Source organism: Strongyloides ratti (genome assembly GCF_001040885.1).
Source record: "Strongyloides ratti genome assembly S_ratti_ED321, chromosome : 1".
NCBI classification, from domain to species: Eukaryota; Metazoa; Nematoda; class Chromadorea; order Rhabditida; family Strongyloididae; genus Strongyloides; species Strongyloides ratti.
The window spans coordinates 11,211,475-11,235,792 of record NC_037307.1 but is presented as its reverse complement, the minus strand read 5'-3'; the positions used below and the strand labels follow the sequence as shown (position 1 = coordinate 11,235,792).

The window sequence follows — 24,318 nt, the reverse complement described above, 5'->3', positions numbered from 1 at the left end:
TTATACAAAAATAATCACATCTTGCAACATTTATATGATGGTGATTTATTTTTATTCTTAATTATTAGAAGAAAAATTAAAAATACATTTTCCCAATATCTTTATATAAATTATTCTATACAAACTAATATATATAGTTTTATAAAAAGAATATATTATGTACATTATTTTTAACAGTTATTTTTTTTTATCTATTTTATAAATTTATATATGTATATATATATATGGTCTTTATTAGAATATTTATTTTTTGGTTCCTTAACATTATATATCGATCTTGGTAACAAAATATCATTGTCATCAATAGGAGCTTTGCAGTAGATGGTTATTTTAAAATGTTTAACAAAATATTTCTTTATTCAGCATTAAAAATGAAAATATATACATCTCCTTATATTTTTTTTTAATTTATATTGGTTCATATAATATATATATATGTTTTTTTTTTAAAAATAATTTATAATTATATTTATCCAATTCAATTAGTTATTTGTCACTGTCTGATACAAAACATTTATCTTAATTTTATATAATATAATATTATTTATAATAAATGCTTTTTTTTTAATATAACAAACTAAATATTATATGTTTTTTATTATTTTATTTTTAGTATATAAAAAGAAAAGAAAAATATAAAAAGTTGAATTAAAAAATTATTTCTTAATGTGAAAGCTGTTATGAGTTTGACTGCACTCTCTTCTATGTCGGATAGAATAACTCCAACAACATCTAATAATCCAAGATTTCATGAGACAATTCAAGAGTCGCCGTTGTTTAAACGAATGTATCAAAGTACAGAAGAAGATCATGTAAGCTTATCATATTATATATATATATATATATATATATAATATTTTTATTATAAATATTAAAAATTTTTGTAGGGTAGTATGTTAGATAAAAATACTATAGAAAATGACACATCAACAGATGAAGAACAAAATAATCTTAAAGATTATTCTTTTCCTTCACGTAATAATGAATCTGGAATAGTTGATGAAAAATTAACATGTAAATTACCAGTTACTCAATCAACAATTGATGAAGTGGCATCTTCATCAACATCTTCAATTTATGAACCAATATTAATGGGTAATGTACAAGTAACTTCAACTACTAATCCAATGACTACCTCATATTATGAAAATGTACAACCACATAATGTTTTTAATAATACATCAACATTTTTAACATCATCAAAATATTATGGGAAAACTTTTCAGGTGGAGGATGATGACGAACATGTATATGCTAATCTTTCTGAAATAACACAAATTGACAGAGCTCCAGATCCACCTATGCCTTGTGAGGATACACAACCAATACGAATTTTACCAACAGGTTGGAGAGAATATAAAACTCCCGGTGGAAGGTAAGATTTTATATTTATATTATAAATGAAAAAAAAAAAATTTATATTTATATATTTGTTAACAAGAATGAGAGATAGCGAGAAAATAACATATATATATATATATTTAAAAGTATCTTTAAATCATACCAATACTAACCTCTTAGAAGGATTGAATTGGTGATAATAATAAGAAAGTAAATAGATAAAAAATAAGCACCTTTTAAATAAATTCTTTAGTAAAAAAAAACTTTTGTCATACCTCATTAACGGCTTATTTAACAGATCATACTTTTATCATCCGGTGATGCTAGTTTGTCAATGGAAACCGCCTCGCACTGTCGCTTCTTCTTTTACCACAGCATTCAATAATTTCCAAAAAAATCAACCATCAACTTCACTGCTTACATCTACCATTATCAATAGTAGTGAAATTCATCCTATTGATAATAATATCATGTCCAATTCTACTCCTCCTAGTCAGGGATGTAATAGCACTGGAGGTGACATCATCAAAAAGGGTATAATAGAACATCCAGAGTTATCAGAGTCTGGGGAATATTTTTCACATCCTACTGGTGACCAAAAGTGCTACTTTGGTACTGATACATTTGATTCAAGAAAAACATCATCTGAAACTTCTGGTTACGTAAACAATCATAATCCAACAATTCATGAGGTAAATTTTATTTAAATATTTTTATATACTATCAAAATACACAAATAGTTTTGTGTTATGTATAATTTTAAAGAAAAAAAAATACTTTATATTAAAAAAAAGTTTTTTTTTTTTTTGTATTAAATAAAATTTTTTTTAGACCAACGAGATGGTGAATAGTAGTGATTCTGGAATTTTAAGTGGAGGTCAAACATCATCAACAGTATATAATAATTTTCCAAAGAATAATAGTAGTATAGAAACGGGCACAAAGGGACGTCCATACATTCCAGAGATATCAAAAGACGGGCATGTTAGGCAGACATTGGAAAAATTAAAAAGTATTGATTTTTCACATCCTCCAATATTAGATACAATAACATTACCATCTCCTACATTACATCACTCTAATACAACAACTTCAACAATGAAAGGATCAATAGAGAAATGTAAAATTATTGACTTTGCCTCAAAAAGTCGTAAAAAGGAGTGGGTAAAAAATTTTATGGTTTTATCAAAAAATCATTTATTATTTTATAAAGATGAAAAAAGTGCTGAAAAACATGGTAAACATTATGAAGCACCATTAGGTGTTTGTGATTTAAAAAATGCAAATATAGCATTTATTGAAAAAAGAAAAAATAGACCAATTATTGAAATTAAGACAACTGATTCAGAGGGTTTATGTGTTGAGTATCAAATTGAAGGAACAGATAGACATGATACATTAAATTGGTATTCAATATTAAAAAGTTGTACTGTATCTCTCAACTCACCAACGGGTTTTCCATCTCCTACATCTGTGAATAATGATTTTACAAATCCTTTACAGAGAAATTCTTCTTTTATTGCTAGTAGGAATGTACCATTGATAAATCAGCAAACACCAATAATGTCTAAAAGTACCTATTTATCATCAAAAAGTATGAAAAAAGGAAAAAGTATAAGTAAAGGTGACTCAATGGTTTCATCAATGATTGAAAGTATACCATGTGTTGATACTATTAACGGTGAACCAGTGCCAACAAAAGAATCAATAATTGAAAGATTATTAAGGTTTTTCAGATCAAGACCTTCAATAGAATCATTAAGAGATAGAGGTATTTATAGACCAGAACCAGTTTTTGGTAGTACATTAGAAATAATATGTAAGCAAGAACAGTCAACTGTACCAAAATTTTTAATTGTTATAACAAAAATAATTGAGGAGAAGGGTCTTGAAACAGATGGGTTGTATCGTGTTTCTGGTAATCTTTCAACAATTCAAAAAATTAGATGTAAGGTTGATCAATACAATTATGATGATATCAAGAATGAGGAAGATGTTCATGTACTAACAGGAACATTAAAACTATTCTTTAGAGAATTATCTGAACCATTATTTCCAATTAGTATGAATAAAGATTTTGTTAATTCTATACAAACTGGAAATATGGAGACTCGTTTTGTGAAAATTGATGAATTATTAATGAAATTACCAACAGTAAATAAACATACATTAATTCATTTACTAAAACATCTTCAACGAGTTTCTAATTATTCAAATAAAAATAGAATGCAAATTCATAATTTAGCAATTGTTTTTGGACCAACATTATTTGGGTGTGATGATAGGCCAATAATAAATAAAAGTAAAAGTACCAAAGAATCTAAAAATACTAGTAGTAGTAAAAAGAAACTTCAAAAAAAAGAAATATCTCCTCCTGTGCAACCAAATCAAAATTTGGCTTTTAAAATGATAATGTATGGTCAAGTTTTAGAATTTGTTTTAACAAAATTGGACAAATTTTCAATTTTTAAAAATTACACTTCCGGTTTGTAGTTGAATCAACATTAATATCCTACATCCTATATATATATAGAGGAGAAATAAGTTTTGAAAAATTATTTTCGATATTTAATATTTAATAAACTTTTCTAACATAAAAAAATTTACTGATAACGATAAATATGGTCATTTTTTTCATTATAGATTTTTTTTTATCAAAAAGATATTACATCATAGAGTGCAGAAAAGTACAACATTAGCATCTGCTGCAAAAGTTTTGTTTCAGATGATTTTGAAGTAAAACTTGTCCAAACGGTAAAAAGGTTGAAAAAAACGTTTTGTAAATAATATTTTTTAATATTTTGACGTTATATTTTGAATTTCTCAAATTTTAAAAAAAAAAACTTTTCAATTAAATAGAAAAATCATTCTTATTTATCCAATTTTACACTATACATTATTGAAAATTTTTTCTAAAAGAAGTTATATATTGATAAATGATAATATCTAATTCAAGTAATACATTTATTGAATATTAAAAAGTTTTAAGATTAATTTTTTTAAAAATAATATCAAGCGTTTTACATGTTATCATATAATGATAGATAATAAAAACTGGGAACAAATATAAATTGTTTAAAATTTATTTAGTAAAATATAGATTAATGGTAGGCGTAATAGCAATGATAATCAGAACTATAAAAAAAGTATATAAACTATTTTATGTTTTTTTTTTCTATTAAAAATTTCCTATTTTTTTATTTTAATTAATTAAATTTTATAAAATTTTAAAAATACAAATAATTTCAAGTCCATATTTATCAAAAAAGGTTGCTAGATTTTTAATTTTGCCGAAATCTTCAACTGGTTTATTTTCTTTATTAAAAATAATTTTAAACTGCTTAAAAAAATTATTAAATTGCTGTACTTTGTCATGAAAAGTAGGAACGATGTTCAGGGTATTTATAGTACTTAGAAAAAATAAATTTAAAGATATACCACTTTTAAAGTTTGTAAATGTAAGTTTTTTTTATTTAGCCTTACTTATCTTTTTTATTTTTAAGTTTCATTTAAGGGAGTTATTTCTACATTTGAATGGTAACTTTTATTTTTAATAATTAATCTAATAATTTAGATTTATTTACATGGATAAATAAATATTGTTTTATAAAATTAAAGTTTTTATTATTGTTTATATTGTTTATATAATAAATTATTGTTAATAAATAATTTGTTGTTTTTTATTATATTTATTTAAATAACTGTCTTAAATAGAATGTTTTAATACATTTTGGAATTTAGTATGTCATTTCTGCACTTTTTCTATTTGAAACACTAAAAGCAATAACTACAATAACTGTTAATAAATACAGTGTTTACCAGTTGTTAGTTAACATTTTTTTTAGTAAATAATATATCCGTATATTTATTTTTTTATCTAAGAATTTATCAATTTAAGTCCAATTTTTTTCTTCTATTAACATATCAATTATCAATTAAAAGTTATTTTAAATAAATTATTTATAAAATTTAAGATTAAAAAGATGAAACGTAAACAATTTGAATGGTACCTTAGTTCATTGTCATCATTTAAAAATCCGAAAATTGAATTTGAACAATATTCTACATCACCAGAGTTATGTATAGATATTATAACAACAATAGAAGATTTAATAGGATTTGAAGATAAAAAAGTGGCTGACCTTGGTTGTGGACCTGGTATTTTATTATTAGGTGCTGGAGCGTTTGAACCATCAATGTTAGTTGGTTTTGACATTGATGAAGAAGCACTAGATATATGTAGGGAAAATATTGAGAATAGTGAATTGGAGGACAATATAAATATTGAATTAATTAACTGTAATCTTTTAGAAGATAAAAATGTTGAAAAGTATAAAGACATGTTTGATATAATAATTACAAATCCACCATTTGGAACAAAAAATAATTCTGGTATTGATATAAAATTTATTGAAATTGGTTTAAAAATGTTAAAAAATGGTGGAAGTTTATTTTCATTACATAAAACAAGTACAAGAAATTTTGTGATTAAACATGGTAACAGTGTTGATGGTATTGAAACTGAATGTATTGCACAACTAAGATGGAATCTCGATAAAACCTATAAATTTCACAAACAAAAAACAAAAGATATTGATGTAGATTTGATAAAGTTTTATAAAAAATAATTATTAGTTATATTTGTCACTAAGTTATTGTTTATTAAAAATTGTTATTTTGTTAAAAATTATATAACTTTGAAATTAACCTTATACTACAAAATATAATGATCTTTCATACATTATGTTTGTATTTCATTTTTTTTAATTAATTTGATGTTTTTAAAAAAAGATATGTAGTATCACTGTATATTATTTTTTAAATTATTTCTAATAATATTATTTTTTAGTAATCTTATTAAATATACTATTATAATAGAAAATAAAAATCTCATTCCTTAATTTTTATCAGAAGTATATATCTAAAATGGTACTCATCATCTAAACATAAATGGTTGAAGCAATTCAAATAATATCATTAAATCAATGTCTAAAATTTTTATATATAACATTCAAAAAATAAAAGTATACAATAAAATTTTTATATATGACATTTAAAAAATAAAATTATACAAAAAATTTTTCAAAATATATAGATAATTTATTGTCTTTCAAATCTTTCAGCAGAGAAACGTTGACGAGCCGAAGAGAAAACACCACGTGGTGTTGAATGGTGATTTGGTGTAAAAACAACACGAGGTAATGCTGATTGATTATTTTTTGCTTTTGTACCTTCCTTCTTTCTAGGGGGATACTGACCACGGTATATTCTTATTGCCAAATATGTTATGTAACATATTGCTAAAAATGATATAATTCCTAATAATATTAATGTTGTGTAAAAAACAGTCTCTTTCCATGAAGTATATTCTTTTTGATCCACTACGTTTGCTGATAATTTAGAAATATCATATGTTTCTACTCGATCCAAATGAGATTTATCAAAATTAGGTAATTTACTCATTAATAAATCAATTGATTTGTTTTCCTATAAATTATTAGAAATATTTTATTACAATAAATATATACCTATAACAATGAAACATACCGATTCAAAAATTCTTACTAAATCAGAACTATGTTCTTTAAAGTGTTCCTGGAGATCTAATGGTAAATCTCTAAAATCTGGAACACCTCCAGAAACAATTGTCTCAAGTACATTCTTAGGAATCTTACTAATATTATATCCTTTTGGTAATAACTTAAAGATCTTTCTAGCAAACGGTGTTTTAAATAAGTAATTCTCCTTCTTTTCTTCATCTTCATCACCATATAGATCGTCAAAATCAATTGGAAGACGCTCAAGATAATAATTCCTTATTAAATCCATTCCATATTCATCAACAAACTTTACATCATCACCAGCTATAAATTTTCTTACCACTGATGGTGGTAATTTTTCAAAAGGTGGAATAATTCTTGCTACATCTTCTTCAGTACCCGTACCATTTCTCAATTTTTCTATAGCAACTATAATTCTATTAAAATTTTTTCTAATTAAATCATCCATTACATCTCTTTCTACACCTGGTATAGAACCACCATTAAGTAAATGTTCAAGGACATTTGGAGGTAATGATGATATATTAAAATGTTTACCTCCTGAAGATGCATTCTCTTCAGTTGCATGTACAACCATTTTTGGAACTGCCTGTACTAAACTTTCAATATCTGATGGTAATGCATCACCACCAGCCATACGTGTTATTGGATTAACAAACTCTTCAATTGCTGAATTTAATTGATCAGTATTTTTATTACCACGTCCCAATAAATTTCTCCATATATCTTCTTTGGCAGTAGTTTCTTTAATACCAGGAATAATTCTAGATAATGCTCCAACAACTGGCATACTTTGAACACTGTGACTCATCATTGGTAAACCAGCAGAACCAGGTGGAAAAAGACTTCCTAGAACATTAGCACCAGCAATTGCTGGTGGTGAATTAAATGGAGCCAGAGATCTTGTAATTGTATCATTCGCTTTCATAATAACAACTTCTTTTAATCCCTTACCAACAAATTTTTCCGGAAAGACACATTTAGCTTCTTGAGATTTGACTGGAGCTGTACGAATAGATAAAGTTGATATAAAATTCATGAACCATTCCATATTTTGATCACAGTGTAATGGATTTTCAGTTAAAAGAATATTCGAAACTTTATTGTCAAAAGACATAGCTTCGATTACAGTTATACGATTCTTTGATAAATCTATATAATCCAATTTCGGGAGTCTGTGGAACAATTTTCTAGGTATTTTATTTATATCATTACTTGACAAGTCGATAGCGGATAACTCCAAAGTATCTCTAAATGTTTCTTCACCTATTTCTGTTAGTGAATTTTTTCTAAGATTTAACTTTTTAAGTCTCTTTACACCATTAAGAGATCTTTTTGTAAATTTAGTAATCAAATTATCCCCTAATCCAAGTACCGTTAAGTTATTGAGTCCAATAAATGAATCGTCCTCAATTTTATTTATAACATTACCATCCAAAAACAATGCGTTTACATTTGAACATCCTTTAAAACTAGCTTTCTTAATCTCGGCAATCATATTTTTTTCTAACTTCACAATTGACACATTAGGAAAACCATAAAATTCAGGGATTTTCTCAATTTTGTTATGACTTATATCTAGAAACTCAAGTTGATTAAATCCTTTACAATTTGATATATGAGTAGAATTTAGATGATTTCCTCCTAAGTAAAGTTTTTTTAACTGTGTATCACTCCCAAAAGCTTCTGATGTAAAACTTTGAATCATATTATAAACTAATCGAAGTTCAATCAAATTTTTACAACCACTAAATTCACCAGGACTTATGCTTGACAATCTATTAAAAGATAAATCTACATACTCAAGTGAAGTCATATTTTTTTTGAAGAATGATGATGTGTTGGAAATCTTGTTCCCACGTAAATCAAGAATACTTATTGATTTCCTAATATCGTTGAATGCATTCGACGAAAGGTTTTGTAGCAAATTATTTTTAAGACGAAGACTTCGAACACCCTTAAGTCCCGAAAAAACATTTGGCTCGACATGGGATATCTTAAAAAAAAATGATTACTTTTTAAAGACAAATACCAACTTACGCTATTGTTAGATAAATTCAATGATATTAATTTTGGTAGAATTCCTAGATTTGGGAATTTTTTAAATTGATTATTATTCAAATGGAGCTCCTTCAATTCACTAGAAAGTAAAGTAAAAGCTCCAATACTGGCTTCTTCCAAATTACAATGTGATAATTCAAGAGATCTAATTCTTCCTGCTGGTAAAGGTGGTAGAATTTTCGGAATGTTACAATTCTCTATTATTAAAACATGAATATAATTATTTTTTAATCGGGTAATAATTTCACGTGGATCAGTACCAGGACACTCAATTCTACTTCCAACAGCATTATAAGAGCATTTACAAACGTCATCCAAGCCATTTGGGCATTCAACGTATCCATTATCAGTCGTTAATACAGGACGACATGAAAAAACCAGTAACGTTAGTAGTAAATAGTTTCGAAACATCTAAAAATTGTCAAAAAAAAAGAGTATGACAACTTAAAAAATACCAAATGAATTTAGTTATAAAGATGAATTAATATATTATATAAAAAATTAAGATGACGTCTAAAGTGATGATTTTTTTGTTTATGTCACTATGAAAAAAGAACTTCAATCATTTATGTTACCAAATTAAAGATGACTTTTATTTCATTTGGTTTTTTTTTGAGAAAATGTCTGGTACAAAGAAATTAGATAGTTCAAAAAACCTTTTAATAATAGAGTATAATATGATGTTTGATATGATATTGAATCTTTAAAGAAATTTATTGCACTCTGATTTGTGCTTTAAACATAAATATCTGTGTCCACTTATTATATATTATCATATAATTAAGTCCTATGGTTCATGTGTAAAGTGTATTGGCAAAATATGAAGTAAATTTTGTGATATTGTCAAAACTTAATACTAATCAAATTTTATGAAGTAAATCAGTTTTTTTTTATTATTCTTGAATATTTATTTTATACTGGTATGACTTTATCAGTTAAAAATCAGTCTTAAAAATGTTATTTATTAATTTTAAACTTTCATATTTTTTACAAAGTTTAAATTGAGATTTCTTTGTAAGTACCGTTTATTATTATTTTTTATATATAACTTACTTTCAAAGGGGTAATTATAACATATCTAGAAAATTTTATAATTTTACAAATATAATCTAAAGATTTGTCGATTTAACAACTCCAGATAAAGATATGGTAGCATGGGAGTTTTTAAAATTTTAATTATATTACACAAGGTCTTTTTATCAATAAATTTTTTTTTATTTTAACAAACTTTCTATGATTTATATATAGCTTATTATATGTTGTACTACTTTAAAAATTGTTTTATACTATGTATTTAATTAAAAAGAGACAAATTTTTTACTTATTCAGGAATCTGTGATTATGCCAATAATAAGTAATCCTTCACTTGGTTATTGTAGAATTTATTTTAAGCTGGAAGTGTTAGAAAATTTACATTTTTGTTGAATTTTAATAATATTTGTAAATAATAGTAGAAATTCTTAACAATTAATAAAATTCTATGTTTTTTAGCACTGATATCAATTTAATGTAATTATTTTAAATGACTTTTTAAGAAATTGATATTTTTACAAACTAAAAGAATTATCTCTAATAAAAAATTAAAGTTTTTACTTGTAATGTAAAATTATCAATTACGTAAAAAAATTTATTGTAAACTAATATAAAAATTCATAGATAATATAATTTTATTTATAAAATAGATTCTTTTGTTGTGCAACAATAAAATGCTAAGTATCTATAATTATTTTGTTTTAATAAATATTTAAAGGAAATAATAATGAAGAGTGATTTTTAATTATTCTATGGATTCATTGAAGATAGAAAAATATTTTAATTGGTTAATGAATTATTTATTTATTTTTTTTGTTTAACCAATTTAATGTACTTGTGACGACAATTACTTGGTTTGCTACATTTTAATAAAAATGTTTATATCTCAAGTGTCAAAGATAATCTTATTGTTTTAAAGTGCATTTGTATAAAATACTACATAGAATAGAAGAAATACTTTTATCTATTTTATGTTGCTGCAATAAATAAATTGATAACTTTTACCAAAATATTAAAGGTGAAATATTTTACCAGATATTAAAAACTTATTTTATGTGCTTCTAAAACATTCTTTGTTTCAAAATGTTCCTATTCAATAATTTGAAAAGGTATAAATTTTAAAAATAAATTTTTTTATTATATCTTTTTTAAAACATATAATATTTTTTTTAGAATGAAAAGTGAGACTAAATTATTCTATATGATTATTAATCAAGATCATATTTTGAAACACCTTTTTACTTACTTATCTCTAGAAGATATTTGTAACTTTAGTTATACTTCTAAGTTTATATATAGAAAGATTCAATTAATCAAATATTTAAAATATGTTAATTATGCAAATCCATATAATAATAGCTGTGCAATTGATTGTCATGGAAAAATTACACCATCTCAAGTCGAGATGTTTAGAAAACTATCTAATGATTCATTTGTTTTAAAAAAATTTAGAATTGCTCCAATAAAAATTGAAAGTGTTTCAGGAGATTTTATGGCTCGTAGAATGACTGAAATAGGAAAGGAAGTTAATGATTTTTTACAAACTAATTTATGGATTCAAAGATTACGTTTTGATTTTACTTTTTTTATATCTAGTCATGCACATTTTATATACTTCTTTTCTGAAATAACAAATGATAGTGTGAAGGTACTGGAGATTGAACTTGGTCATAGAATAAATCCTTTTTTTTCAAATTGTAGAATTCCTATTGAATTTGAGAACACTTTGCTTAATGGTTTTAAAAATCTTGAACAAATAGTAGTTATTTTGGATGGTATTAATTCAAATAATTTATTAAAAATTTTTATTAATGCTATTAAAAATAAAAATATTGCAATTGAAACAAGATTAACAGGAATAAGTTATGATGAAGTTTTTGTCTTAAACTTATCAAATTTGGAACGTAAAAATATACTAGGATATATTTTGGAGAATCAAATTCCACTACATATAACCAAAATACCTATGATGCGTTTTAGATTAAATGCTAATTTTAATGAATTGGATCGTTCAACTTTATCTTACATTCATACATTATGGCATGATGTAAAATCAGAGTATCAATTACTTAATCTTTGCCATTTTCTACAAGATATGATTAATCTTAAAAATTTACAAATTTATTTTAGATCTAAATTTTTTGAAATTTCCAGAAGAAGAATCATTAATGAAAATATAATATTAAATAATGCCAGAAATTTGAAAAATCTTAGATCTCTAAAAACTTTATTATTTTCATTTTTCGACCAAAGTAACGATGAAAATTATAGAAATTTTCTTCAAAATGAAATATTAGAATTTTTAAAATTATGTCCTAATTCAGTTAAAAATTTAGTTTTATCAGGAATAACTTTGATGGATGATAAAAAAGCTATTTTGCTTAGTGAACTATTTCCTAAATTAACATTTTTATTTTTAGGAAAAATTGATAAAACTAGCAAAGATTGTTTAAAATATTTTAAAAATCTTAAATGTTTTGTGACATATTATACTGATATTCTTGAATTACCAGAAACAGTATCAATATGTATGGTTGTTGATTCCTTTTACTTCCATGAAGAAGATAATAGATATTATAGTAAATCTTTTAGATATTATAGTAAAACTGAACGTTTCTCTAAACAATACATTTGTACTGATAATATTAAAGGAACAATATTTTTCAATAACTTTCAAGATTGTTATAATATTCAACATTATTTTAAAGAAATTTTTTCTGCATCTTCTTTTTAAATATTTTTATTAATTTTTATTTTTTTTTTTAAATATTTTTAAAAATTATATAATAACAATAAAGTATTATATAATTAAAGCTTTTAATTAATTAACAAAGTATTATTTTTATAATTAAAATTAATTGATTGCAAGTTTGTATTTGTTGAAGAAAGTTTCCGTTCTTGGGATATAGTTCTTTTTATAGTTTAAATTCATCTTTTTATTTATTATTTCTCTTAATTTCATAAACATTTCTTCTAAAGCATTTAGTCTCATTTTCATTGATAACATTTGTGCTTCTCTTAATGGATTCCTTTGCCAAAATGAATATTTAGTATCTTCAGACTCATCAAATGGTTTTTCCAAAATCAAATGAACAGCTTGAGAAAAAGATAAATCTTTACAAATGTTTTTAATAGTTTGTGACATAACTGAATCTCCGTCATCTAAAATTTTTTCTACAAACTTTATACTTTGATTTTTATTGGAAAGATTCTTAAATTCATCATTATAAACAAATACATCTTTATAAGTAAAAGGAAAAATTTTTTTTATTTCAGGATCTTCACTATTCTTGTGAACAAAACTATTAATTATCAAATGAATGCTGAAAATGTTTGATATTGTTTTTTTCATTTTTTTTTCTGCAAGTTTAAAAAATGAACAAAGTTTATTCATTGTTTGTTGGAAATTATACATAACAATTGAAATGTCTATGTTTGTAAAAATTTTCTCTAAGAAGTCAAATACAAAAACTTGATTTTCAGGATTAATACAATTAATTATCCAAAATGATTTTCCACGCTTTATAGTTATGTATGCTAAATATTCTTTTCTGTACATAATCATAGTTTTAATATCAAAAAAGAAAAATGGGGTTTCAGTTGGATTTATCTCTAATGACTTAATTATTTCATTGTCTAAAATTTTAACACTATCAATAGTATTGAAGATGGTTAAATTATCAATGTTAGATTCATTAAAATAGTATTTCTTAGATGATGGAAAATTATCATTGGAAGATAGAAAATTAAATTTTTTTGGAATTTCATTATCATAAGAAGTCATCTCAAAATCTTTAATAATTGATACAAGTTCTTTTGGATAGATATCTTTTTCCATAAAATTAAGAAGTATTTTTTTATTACTGCTATCTTCTATACACATTTTATAGACATTATCCAAAAATACACTTTCTTTTATTATGTTTTTTTGAAAATTTTTTAAAAGTTTTTTGATGTTAGAAATTTTATTGAATGAAACAAAATCTGATGGATCATTAAAAACAGAAATTGATGTATCTAATACCATACTTCCATCAAAAGTTTCCTTAAAAATATCAAATAATTGTGAAAATTTATCAACATTTTCAATAATTAGATAAAGTTCAATAACATATTCCTTTTTTATTTTATATCTATTATAAAAGTCTTCAAAATATTCTTCTCTCTCGTCTTCACTCATTATAGATGAATTATTTAAATTTTTTAAAAAATTACCATCTATACTTAAAAAGAATTCTTCCATATCTTTAATAACTTTTGATTTCTCCAAACTATTAATTGAAATATTTTCCACAATACATATTGCCTGAATAACAATTTCTTTTTTAGTAATATATCTAGCTAAGTCATTTTTTTCATTAAAAAATAGTCCCAAGACTCCTGGAGGAATTGTTTCCTTTTCACAATCATTTTCCATTAATTTTATTAATTTTTTTCTACAATTTATTTCATTATATTTTAAAATATTTGTATAATTTCCCCAAATACTATTTAAATTTTTATTCAATTTGGTAACTTCATAAAATTTTTCAATTATTGCTACACATGTTTCTTTTTTTAGAGTATTCTTTTGTCTTCTATTTCTATCAATTGGATTGAGTTCTTTATTAAAATTCTAAAATTAAAAAATAGTGATAATATTTATAATATATATAAAATATACCTTAAATACTTTATTTGCCTCAGTATTATCATTCTCAAGTTCAACTAATTGTTTCAAAAAATCTTCACAGACTTGACTAAAATCACGATTATTCATTTTTACTGATAAAAATAATTAAAATAACTTTCTAGAAATAAAATATTATATATAGAATTTTAAATATAAAGCAAAAAAGTTGAAAAAAACAAAACTTTTTAAAACATTTCTACTTAATAATAATTCATATTTTTATGATTAAATCAATGTTTAATTATTGGTGAAATAAAATTAGTATTAAGCGGTGGTTAAATAAAATATAATTTTTAAATACCTTTTTTATCAAATAATTTAGAAAAATAATATAAATCATATTTATCATAGGAAATAATTACATATTTATAAATTAATATATTTATAGATATAAAAATTTATGATATTATATAAATCTTGTTTAGAAAATTTTTTTTATATCTAGAATTGTAAAAGAATGATTAAAATATTTACATTTTAAAAAATTTATTAAATAGAAATAAAATTATGTAAGATTATAATTATTTTCTTGATTTAATTTAAATTCAATGAAAAATGCATTTTTATTAAGTAAAAAAAAAACAATACAATCAAACAAATGTATTGGTCAAGAAACATTTTTCTGAAAGAAAGTCAAATAATATGTACTATATATCTCTAATATTTTGATTTCTATTCTAATCAATGTAATTTTTTTAAAATCATTGTTTATGTTTTGTTTGGTAAATTATATATTAGCATTTATATAATTTATTTTTTAATATTGTATTTATTAAATTTTAAAAAATAGTAATAATGAGTAGATAAATTACAGGTTATAAATTTAAGTTGATTTTAAACAACTTTAAAATGCCAATTTTTACTGTTGAATAAGTATAATTCAAACTGTAACTTTTTTCCAACATAAGATTTTGTATTTGACAAAATGATTATACCATAAAATATATATAATTTTAATAATTGTTTTTTTTTTTATTAATATCAAAGATTTTTTATTCTTTGTTATGATAATAATTTTATAATTTAAAAAATTTACATAATAATTTTATATATAATTATTCCTAGTACTATATTAAATGTTACAAATTTTTTCTTATGAATATACATATATTTTTATTTATTTTTTTTTCTTTTAATTTATTTATTCAATTTTCATTAACATCAAATGAAGGTGAATATATAAGAGGAAAGTATTGTAGTATCTTTTCAAATCCACTTGAATGTTTAGAAGCTTGTGAAAAAAAAGGATGGCGTGTTGGTGGTTGTAGATCAACACTTTGGTTTCAAACTGGAGATTGTTATTGTTATTCTCGACGTCACTAAGAAAAAAGGATATAAACTTAATTAAAGGATTTTACTAAATATTATAATATGATTTTTTTTTCATTGTTATATATTTCTGTGGATATAGCATGTATTTAAAAAACTTAATAATTGATTAAGTAATAGAGGTGAATAACTACAATAATTAATGAATAAAATTTTATAAAAAAAATTATTTTCTTTACATTTAATGAAAAAAAAAAGATTTTTGATTTATGCAACACTTTTTAAAAATATATGAAGATACTTTGTTTTAATCTCATATTTTCTACATTGACTATGTTTAAATTATAATAATTATTTATAAGATGTTTTCTTTTTTTTAAATATTTTTAAGAAGAATTTTTAACACTAATTATATTTATCTTAAATATTATTACTACTATTTTTTTTTAAAAATTAAAAAAAAATGTAAATAATTTTATATTGATATTTTAATAAAATAATAAAAAAAAATAGGTACTATTCCGTTATATCCCCCCCCAAATTAAAATGATAGAAACGTATCTTTAAAATAATTTTTTTGAAAAATAAATACGTCTATCAGATTCCTCATCTTCTTTTCTACAAGATGGATTAAAAAAATTAAAAAAAAAATTAAAAAAAAAAAAAAAATTTATCATTAATTTGATACTATTCTTGGTACTGTTCTGTTATACCACTTTTTGGCTTAAAATGATAGAAACTTACTTTAAAAATATTTTTTTTGAAAAAAAAACAAGTCTATCAGATTCTCCATCTTCTTTTCTACAAGATGGATAAAAAAAATTTAAAAAAAAATTAAATTCATCATTAATTTTTATCATAAAATAAAAAAATTGTCGTTAATTTTTGTCATGAAACGAAAAAAAAAAATTACTTAAATATCAATTATCATCATGTTTCCTATTATTATTAATTAATATTCAAAAAAATTTATTTATGTTTTTTACTTTATATTAAGTTCATTCTATTTCCTTAACGTAATAAAGATTTTATTTGGGGAAATTTTATCAAATATCAAGTATTTTCTATCACTTTATGTTGGGGGGGGATATAACGGAATAGTACCAAAAAATATTTTAAAATATATATTATAATTATTTTGTTTTTTAACATTATAGATATTCGTCTACATTATGTTATAAGTATTATCAATAAGTAGAAAGTTTTCTCATCGAAACTAAAATATTTTGTAAATATAAAAAATACTGTTTGTTATCAAATGTATATTCATATTTTATTTTCACTTTTTAACATTTATATTTTTTAATAATTGCTTAATAACATTGATAATGATACAAACAAATATTTTATATCTTTTAATAGTAACAGGATTTTGTTACCATTTAAATAATATTTCTCCTGGTGGCCTTTTTAAAGGTGTTATTCAATGTTCCAGAATACCATTAAATGGCATTATTGTAACAATTTATGAAAGAGAAAGTTTAACATTTGTTTCTAATAGAACAATAGAAAATGGATATTTTGAATTGGATGTTGATAAACAATTAAAAAATTTTTTAAATGGGTATATAGAATTTTACTATCATTGTCCTGGATATAATAAAATTATATATCTTGAAGTTAACCAAGTAGCATTAATAAAAAATTCAAATAGTTACTTAAAGGATAAAATATATTATTTTGGAATCCTGGATCCAGCAGAAATTGATAAAATAAAAGATACAGTTGATTAATAAAATGTCATTGTTAAATTTTTGTAAAAATTAAAAAGTTTTTATTTAGCTACTAAAATAATTATTTATTATTCTTTTCCTCACTTATATTAAACATAAATTCATTTTTCTTCTTTAATAAGTTTTTTATTTTATTTAAACTTATTTCATCACCTTCATAATTTTTCATTTTTTTTCATCGAAGATTTCCTATATTTTTAAAATATCTCACAATAAAAGATTCAATTAATTTATCTGTTGTTATTTTCATTTGATTAGAATCTAGTAATAAAGATATAATAAATTCTTCGTCTTTATCTGTCAATTTTTTAAGCATAAGCTATTCCAATTTAAAAAAAAATTAGTCTTAAAAATTTCTTGTATCTCTGAATGAATTCCATTATTTATCATATCATCACAAAGATTAACTAAATTTATACCATATTCAAAATTAACTCGATAAACTTTATTGTATAATTCAGTGTGATCTTGTGTAATTGAAATCTTTTCATTATTTTCCATATTTTTTTCTTCTTGCAAAGCGTTTATATTTAAGAAACTATTTTTAAAAATTTTTATAATTGGTAAATCATTTAACACTTTCGTTTTCTTAATTCTTTTCCTACACTCAAGAAATTCTTATTTTCTTTAGTAATAAAGAATGATTTTTCAATCTGTTCCGTAATTTTTTTATTTTTTTAAAATAATACATTATTCATTTTGAAGAATTGAGCATAAATTAATGTATTATACAATTAATTTGAATATTTTTTGAAAAATATAAATGTTAATAAAAAATGCGATAAGATTAGAAAGATTAATAAATTTGTGATTTATAAAAATAATTTTTTAACAATAATTTAACTTTTATTTTTTAGCATAGATTAAATTAGTATTTATTTTAAATACTTAATGGATAGCTTAATTATACAAAGCATTATACTAAAAATATTTTTATATTATTGGTATTATTTTAAGCATTGTAAAAATGTAAAAAGTTTAATAACAAATATAAATATAAATTTTAAAAGATTATCAAAGTAATCGTCTATATATTAATTAAATACAGTATGACAACAATTTCTTTTTGATTTGTAATATTAAACAAATATTTTTATTAGATAATCAAAATTTTTTAATTTTAATATAAAAAAAATTAAAACTATATTTTTTAAATTTTGAATAAAAAATTTATTATAATTAATAACCACATCATACCGCCTACTAAATACATGTTGTTTTATAGCGAAAAGATATTTTGGAACACTGTAATAAAAAAAATGTAAAATTTTTAAATTTTTTTTTTAAATTAATTGGTAAAAGAACTTTTTTTTCTCTTACTTGTTTTAATTTTTTTTTTTATAAAAATATATTGTTACTTTACTATTTCTTTTATTTAATTATATTGTTAATTTTTGTTAAAAATGGCATTCCTTCAGTATCACAAAAATGAATTGTTTATTTTTGTTGGAAATAAAGTATGCATTTTTAATACTGAAAATAGCTGGAATCTAAAATTCTCTATAACTTTAGAGTTACCTTCAGATGTTCCTTACACAAATGAATCTACAATAGCACATTACAAAAATATACCTTCAAATGTCTTATGTAGTAACATATCAAAAAGTGGAAATAAGATGTGCTTAGCTACAGCAAACAAAGTTGCTTACATCTATTCGAAAGACAATAACGGAAACTTTGTTGAATACTCAAAAAGACCTCATGTTTTTGTTTTAAAAGCTAGTACTGTAATTAATTTTTCTAATTCTGAAGAACATTTGTTAATAGGAGATAGACATGGTACACTTACACGTTATGGTTTAACTGATGAATCAATTGAAAAAGAAAAGAAAGCTAAAAAGATATCAGTATTTGGGGAACCAAATGAATTAGGTGGTGAAGGTTTGGTTGGTCATATTAGTATGATTCTTGATTTTGATATAAATGAAGATGATACTCTTATTTTTACCGGAGATCGTGATGAGAAAATCAAAGTTTGCCGGTATCCTGAATCATATGTGATTGAACAAATGCTATTAGGACATAAAGGATACATTTCTTCTGTTATTTCTTTACCGGATAATAAACTTTTATCTGGTGGTTCTGATGGTTGGATATTTTTATGGAATGTAAAAAGTGGGCAAATTGTTGATTCAACAAATTTTGATGGAAAAGTGATAAGGAGAATAAAATTGATAGAGATGAATAGTTGTGATTTTACAGTTATTATAACTTTTGAAGGAGAAAATTACTTTAAAATTGTAAAATATTCCAATAACAAATGGAATGTTTCTGATTCAATAAAAGCTAACAATGGATCTGAAGGAGACTTCTTTTTTGACATTGTTTTTACTTCTAAATATATATCTGTAAACAAAAGTGGTTTTTATGAAATTGATCCAACAACTTATGAAATAACAAATATTAATGAACGATTTACAAATTTTGTTGATATGCAAGTGGTAATTGAAACATTAAAAACTTTAATAGATCCATTACCGGCATTACATTTATGCAAAGATGCAGATTCATCTAACATTGATGAGTATATGAGGAAAAAAGAAGATAGAATTAGTAAAAAAATAAAAATAGCTTTTGAGTAATTAAAAAAAAAAGTTTATTATAAAATGTTTTCTTGATATTATTAAAAAAATTAAAATAAAAAAATATTTTACACTTTATATTTTGAAATGTTTAAATTTTAGCGCACTGATAAAAAAAAGCTCACAAAAATTATATTATCTTAATTGAATAAAAAGTGTAATTTGTCTAAAACATAAGAATTAAAAAAATAAGTATATTAGATAAATTGGCTAGCTATGATTATTCCTAAAATAAGATAGTAAAAGAATGTTGTTTTTTTTTGATTTTTGCTTTTTTCTTGCAACATTACTCAAAATTAATGAAGTTAAATTTTTATTATTCATCTCCATCTGTTTCATCAAAAGAATCATCATCTTGTTGATTTGTATTTTCCAAAGTATTTCTTCCTCTTCGCGTACCATTACGATTTACGGGAGGTAAGATGGTGGCTATATTATCAACTATGTCCATTAATCTTCTATCTTGTTGATGAATATAGTTGATAATACTTTCAAAAACCTGTACTACATGTTCATTCATTTCAGATCTGTGTTCATTAAATATTCTTGAAATATTAATATCGATATCATTTCTTCTAATAGTTCTACGAAATATACTATCTTCATCACGTCTGACTCTCCGATTAAAAATAATTCTGTTTCTATTATTTCTTACTGGTCCGGATTGTGGAACATTATAATTAGGATGGCCAGAATTTGTAGGTAAATTGTTATAAGTAGGTGAGTTATTATTAAGAGGTCTAATTCTATTAATAGGAATATTATTATTTCCAATATTTTGATATTGTTCACGGATAGGATTTTCAGATGAATGGATATTAACAAATCTTCTTCTATCAAGATTAATATTTCTTACTTGATGAAAACAATTATTTTGATATGTTCTATTGACTAAGTTATTTTGTTGCTGGGATGCCATAAAATGTAAAGAATTTGGAACTCCATTTGGATCGTTGTTAATATTGTGAATATGATTTATGTTGTTACTTCGTCCTTGAAAGTTATTATTATTTCCAGGCGGATTTATATTATTTGAAATACGTTGATACATAGAATCAAAAATTTGATTACAAATTCGACATCTAAATCCCATGGAGTTAGGTAATTCCAAAATGTACCTAGAATCATGTCGATGAAATGGTAAATATGGATTAATTTGACATTCAAAATCAGGAATTCGTGATCCATATATTATATTGTGTTGTTGATGTTGATATTGATGTTGATTATAATTATGATTATTAATCAAATCCGAAGTTGATGTTTGTACCGTCGCCTGAACAGATGGTAATGGTTCTTGTATAGAATCTGTCTGAAGATTAAAAATATTGCCATTACTTTCAACTACACTATTTTGATTATTTTGGGAATTTTCATTTGAATGATTAACTTCTTCTCCTTCTGGTCCACTTCTTCTTTCTACAGTTTCAGAGGATGAATTTGAACAATCATTTGTCTGATTTTCATTATTTTTTGTTTCAGATAAGTCATTATTATCGCCATTGTTATTTGATGATAAATCTGGTCTAGTTATCATTATAGGTTAAACTTTTCTTTTCAAAATAAAAGTTAACTCTATAAATTTTATTTTGATAATTAAAATTAATAAATAAATTAAATGAAATAATAACAGGATTTAACCATAAAAATATTTAAAGTTTAATTAAAGTCAAATAACTAATGTTAATTAATATAATAATAAAAAAAATAATTTTAAATTTAAAAAATTGTTTTAATAAAAAGCATAACTTAAAACAAAAGTGTTATAAAGATAAACGAATTTTTACTTTTTTTTTTAAATAGATAAATAAATTTCATGCATTTTTAAATTTAATAAAAATAAAAACAAGTAAAAATAATAAGTAAAAAATAAATTTAAAAGAAACAAAAAAAATAAAATAAAAATATATTTGAATGATACAATTATTTAAAAGAATAATCTATTTTAGTTCAATTAAGAAATAATTTTATTAAGTAAAAAAATATTTTAAAAAATTAAAACAATTAAAAGTTCTTCAAATTGTGAATTCACCCTTATTTTACTTATATACAAACTTTTAATAATTATATATATAATAAAGTTATGTATATATATTTCAAAAATAATATTCATTAATATTTATATTTTTAACCTGACTTTAATAAAATGAACTTATTATGTTTATAAACTTGCTAAAATAGGAGGAATGATATGTATGAAAATAAAAATAAAAATAAGTATTCATCCAACTGAATTTTGTGTAGGTCCATTAAATGACCAATCATGAACAAAACAATTGTTAACTTCTGTACTCCATCGTGAAGCAATTTCTGTTATTGTTCGTGGGCAAGAATTTCTTGCCAGATTAAATTCCATATTTCTTTTGATATTTTCCATATACCTATTACGATAATTTGGACTTTCAAAAGGATAATAAATTGTACATAATGTTTCTGGATAATCAACAGGAATAATTAAATATAAAGGAAATGCGTTTGATGAGTTAGAACCTGTAATTTTTATTCTAACTTCACGACAATGATCAGAAATTGGTATAGCTTCCTTATCAACTTCAAAATTTCCTAATTCATTTAATTCTTTTGTTGCTTCATTAGATATTGTAATTGTTCTACCATTATCACACAATACAACTAATCTCTCTTTACCATTTTCATCAATAATTAATTTAGAATATTCATCTAATTCTCTTTCATTGTCTTTTTCACATAAATTATTAGTAGTATTTATCACTCCCCCTTCTTCAATACCTTCCATTGGATGTTGAAATTTTTTTCTCAAATAATATGGAGTAGGATCATTATCTGGTACAATATTTTTTAATTCATCAGGTATTCTATATGAAACAATAGTAATAATAAAAAAAAAAAATAATAATTTTAAATAGATTAAAAACATACCTAGTATAAAACTTTTTCAATTTATGAGATGGATCAAAATGAGGAATGGTAAATGATCTAAATTTATCTGCATCTTCAGCAACCATTGTTGAAGTTTTTATCATATTTTTACAAATATCAAATTTTTCAATTAAATTTTCGACAGTTTTTCTTAATTTCCCCAGAAACTGTAGTGTAACAGTTTTTTTACCTTCTAATATATCAAGAATTTTTTCAATATTATTAAGAAGTTGATCATTTCCTCCATCAAAACGAATTCTTTCCACAAGAATACGAAGTTTTCTTTCTGATTGTTTAATGTAATTTAAACATTCTATATATTCTGGATTTTCTCTATCAGCTTCAGGTTCTTTTTGTAATTGTGGAATATTTTGAACATGTTGTTGAACTCCGGTCATTATATTTTGATGAGGTATTTTATGTTGAAATTGTGAATTATTTGTTGTACCTCTTAATTCAGCCTGAAGTGCCGAGTTATATTGAGATGATGGTCCAGAAGTTGTTGTATTATACATTACTGATACTTGTCCTCTTGGAGGTGATTGACTTAAATTTTGCCCAGTATTGTGATAATTTGTTTGTTGTTGAATGTTCATTGGACTACCTGAAGATTGATTAGCTTGTTGATAATGAGCAGAAGAAATACGTTGTAACTGAATTGGAGCATTAGAATTGGTATTTGAAATCTGTGTTGGAACAGATCCAGGACCTTGTTGTAAATAAACAATTTGTGGTTGATTAACACCCGTATTAATATTTGTCCTCATCCTAATTTGTTGCGCTTGTTGTTGTTGCATCATCTGCGCTCCTGGATTATTGGCCATTCTTTGTCTCATAAGATTTTGTCGCTGATCAAACTGAACTGGAACTTGTCTTCTTTCTTGATTACCAATTTGCATTGGTTCATTTTGTTGTATTTGCATATAATATCCTTGTGGAACACCTTGTCCCATCTGAATAGGTTGTCTTTGACCATTTCCAATAACTGTTTGATTAACCATTTGTGATTGATTATTAATAACTTGACCTTGTGGACGTTGTTGAGTAGGAACATTTTGTGCCATTGGGGCTATTCTTTGAGGTACTCGTTGCATAACATATTGACCAGATATATTTTGTTGCTGTTGCTCACCACCATAATTCATTTTTACAATTTATATAAATATATA

At 23.1% G+C, this 24,318-nt stretch overlaps 9 protein-coding genes across 9 annotated transcripts; 5 read left to right on the top strand and 4 right to left on the bottom strand.

Annotated features, from left to right (window-relative positions):
* Positions 1-680: 680 nt before the first annotated feature.
* On the top strand, positions 681-4,081 carry SRAE_1000344100 (Rho GTPase-activating protein domain and WW domain and Pleckstrin homology domain and Rho GTPase activation protein domain and Pleckstrin homology-like domain-containing protein; the record flags this gene model as incomplete). The annotated part of the gene is made up of 5 exons (XM_024650631.1): positions 681-812; positions 888-1,375; positions 1,640-2,033; positions 2,173-3,755; positions 3,985-4,081. The coding sequence occupies 5 exons, from the start codon at positions 681-683 to the stop codon at positions 4,079-4,081; spliced, it is 2,694 nt and encodes an 897-aa protein (XP_024504389.1).
* A 1,243-nt stretch (positions 4,082-5,324) lies between these two features.
* Positions 5,325-5,969, top strand: SRAE_1000344000 (Methyltransferase-like protein 5; the record flags this gene model as incomplete). The annotated part of the gene is made up of 1 exon (XM_024650630.1): positions 5,325-5,969. The coding sequence occupies one exon, from the start codon at positions 5,325-5,327 to the stop codon at positions 5,967-5,969; it is 645 nt and encodes a 214-aa protein (XP_024504388.1).
* Positions 5,970-6,441: 472 nt separating this feature from the next.
* On the bottom strand, positions 6,442-9,374 carry SRAE_1000343900 (Leucine-rich repeat and Leucine-rich repeat, typical subtype and Leucine rich repeat 5-containing protein; the record flags this gene model as incomplete). Its single annotated transcript, XM_024650628.1, has 4 exons — positions 6,442-6,828; positions 6,889-8,650; positions 8,705-8,898; positions 8,943-9,374. The coding sequence occupies 4 exons, from the start codon at positions 9,372-9,374 to the stop codon at positions 6,442-6,444; spliced, it is 2,775 nt and encodes a 924-aa protein (XP_024504387.1).
* A 1,704-nt stretch (positions 9,375-11,078) lies between these two features.
* SRAE_1000343800 (Hypothetical protein) lies at positions 11,079-12,729 on the top strand (the record flags this gene model as incomplete). The annotated part of the gene is made up of 2 exons (XM_024650627.1): positions 11,079-11,104; positions 11,169-12,729. 2 exons carry the CDS (start codon positions 11,079-11,081, stop codon positions 12,727-12,729), a joined length of 1,587 nt encoding a protein of 528 aa, XP_024504386.1.
* A 120-nt stretch (positions 12,730-12,849) lies between these two features.
* Positions 12,850-14,754, bottom strand: SRAE_1000343700 (Hypothetical protein; the record flags this gene model as incomplete). The annotated part of the gene is made up of 2 exons (XM_024650626.1): positions 12,850-14,610; positions 14,659-14,754. 2 exons carry the CDS (start codon positions 14,752-14,754, stop codon positions 12,850-12,852), a joined length of 1,857 nt encoding a protein of 618 aa, XP_024504385.1.
* A 2,510-nt stretch (positions 14,755-17,264) lies between these two features.
* SRAE_1000343600 (Hypothetical protein) lies at positions 17,265-17,669 on the top strand (the record flags this gene model as incomplete). The annotated part of the gene is made up of 1 exon (XM_024650625.1): positions 17,265-17,669. One exon carries the CDS (start codon positions 17,265-17,267, stop codon positions 17,667-17,669), a length of 405 nt encoding a protein of 134 aa, XP_024504384.1.
* Positions 17,670-19,285: 1,616 nt separating this feature from the next.
* SRAE_1000343500 (tRNA (guanine-N(7)-)-methyltransferase non-catalytic subunit WDR4) lies at positions 19,286-20,251 on the top strand (the record flags this gene model as incomplete). The annotated part of the gene is made up of 1 exon (XM_024650624.1): positions 19,286-20,251. One exon carries the CDS (start codon positions 19,286-19,288, stop codon positions 20,249-20,251), a length of 966 nt encoding a protein of 321 aa, XP_024504383.1.
* Positions 20,252-20,567: 316 nt separating this feature from the next.
* SRAE_1000343400 (Hypothetical protein) lies at positions 20,568-21,788 on the bottom strand (the record flags this gene model as incomplete). Its single annotated transcript, XM_024650623.1, has 1 exon — positions 20,568-21,788. One exon carries the CDS (start codon positions 21,786-21,788, stop codon positions 20,568-20,570), a length of 1,221 nt encoding a protein of 406 aa, XP_024504382.1.
* A 684-nt stretch (positions 21,789-22,472) lies between these two features.
* Positions 22,473-24,294, bottom strand: SRAE_1000343300 (Hypothetical protein; the record flags this gene model as incomplete). Its single annotated transcript, XM_024650622.1, has 2 exons — positions 22,473-23,085; positions 23,150-24,294. The coding sequence occupies 2 exons, from the start codon at positions 24,292-24,294 to the stop codon at positions 22,473-22,475; spliced, it is 1,758 nt and encodes a 585-aa protein (XP_024504381.1).
* Between the last annotated feature and the right edge of the window lie 24 nt (positions 24,295-24,318).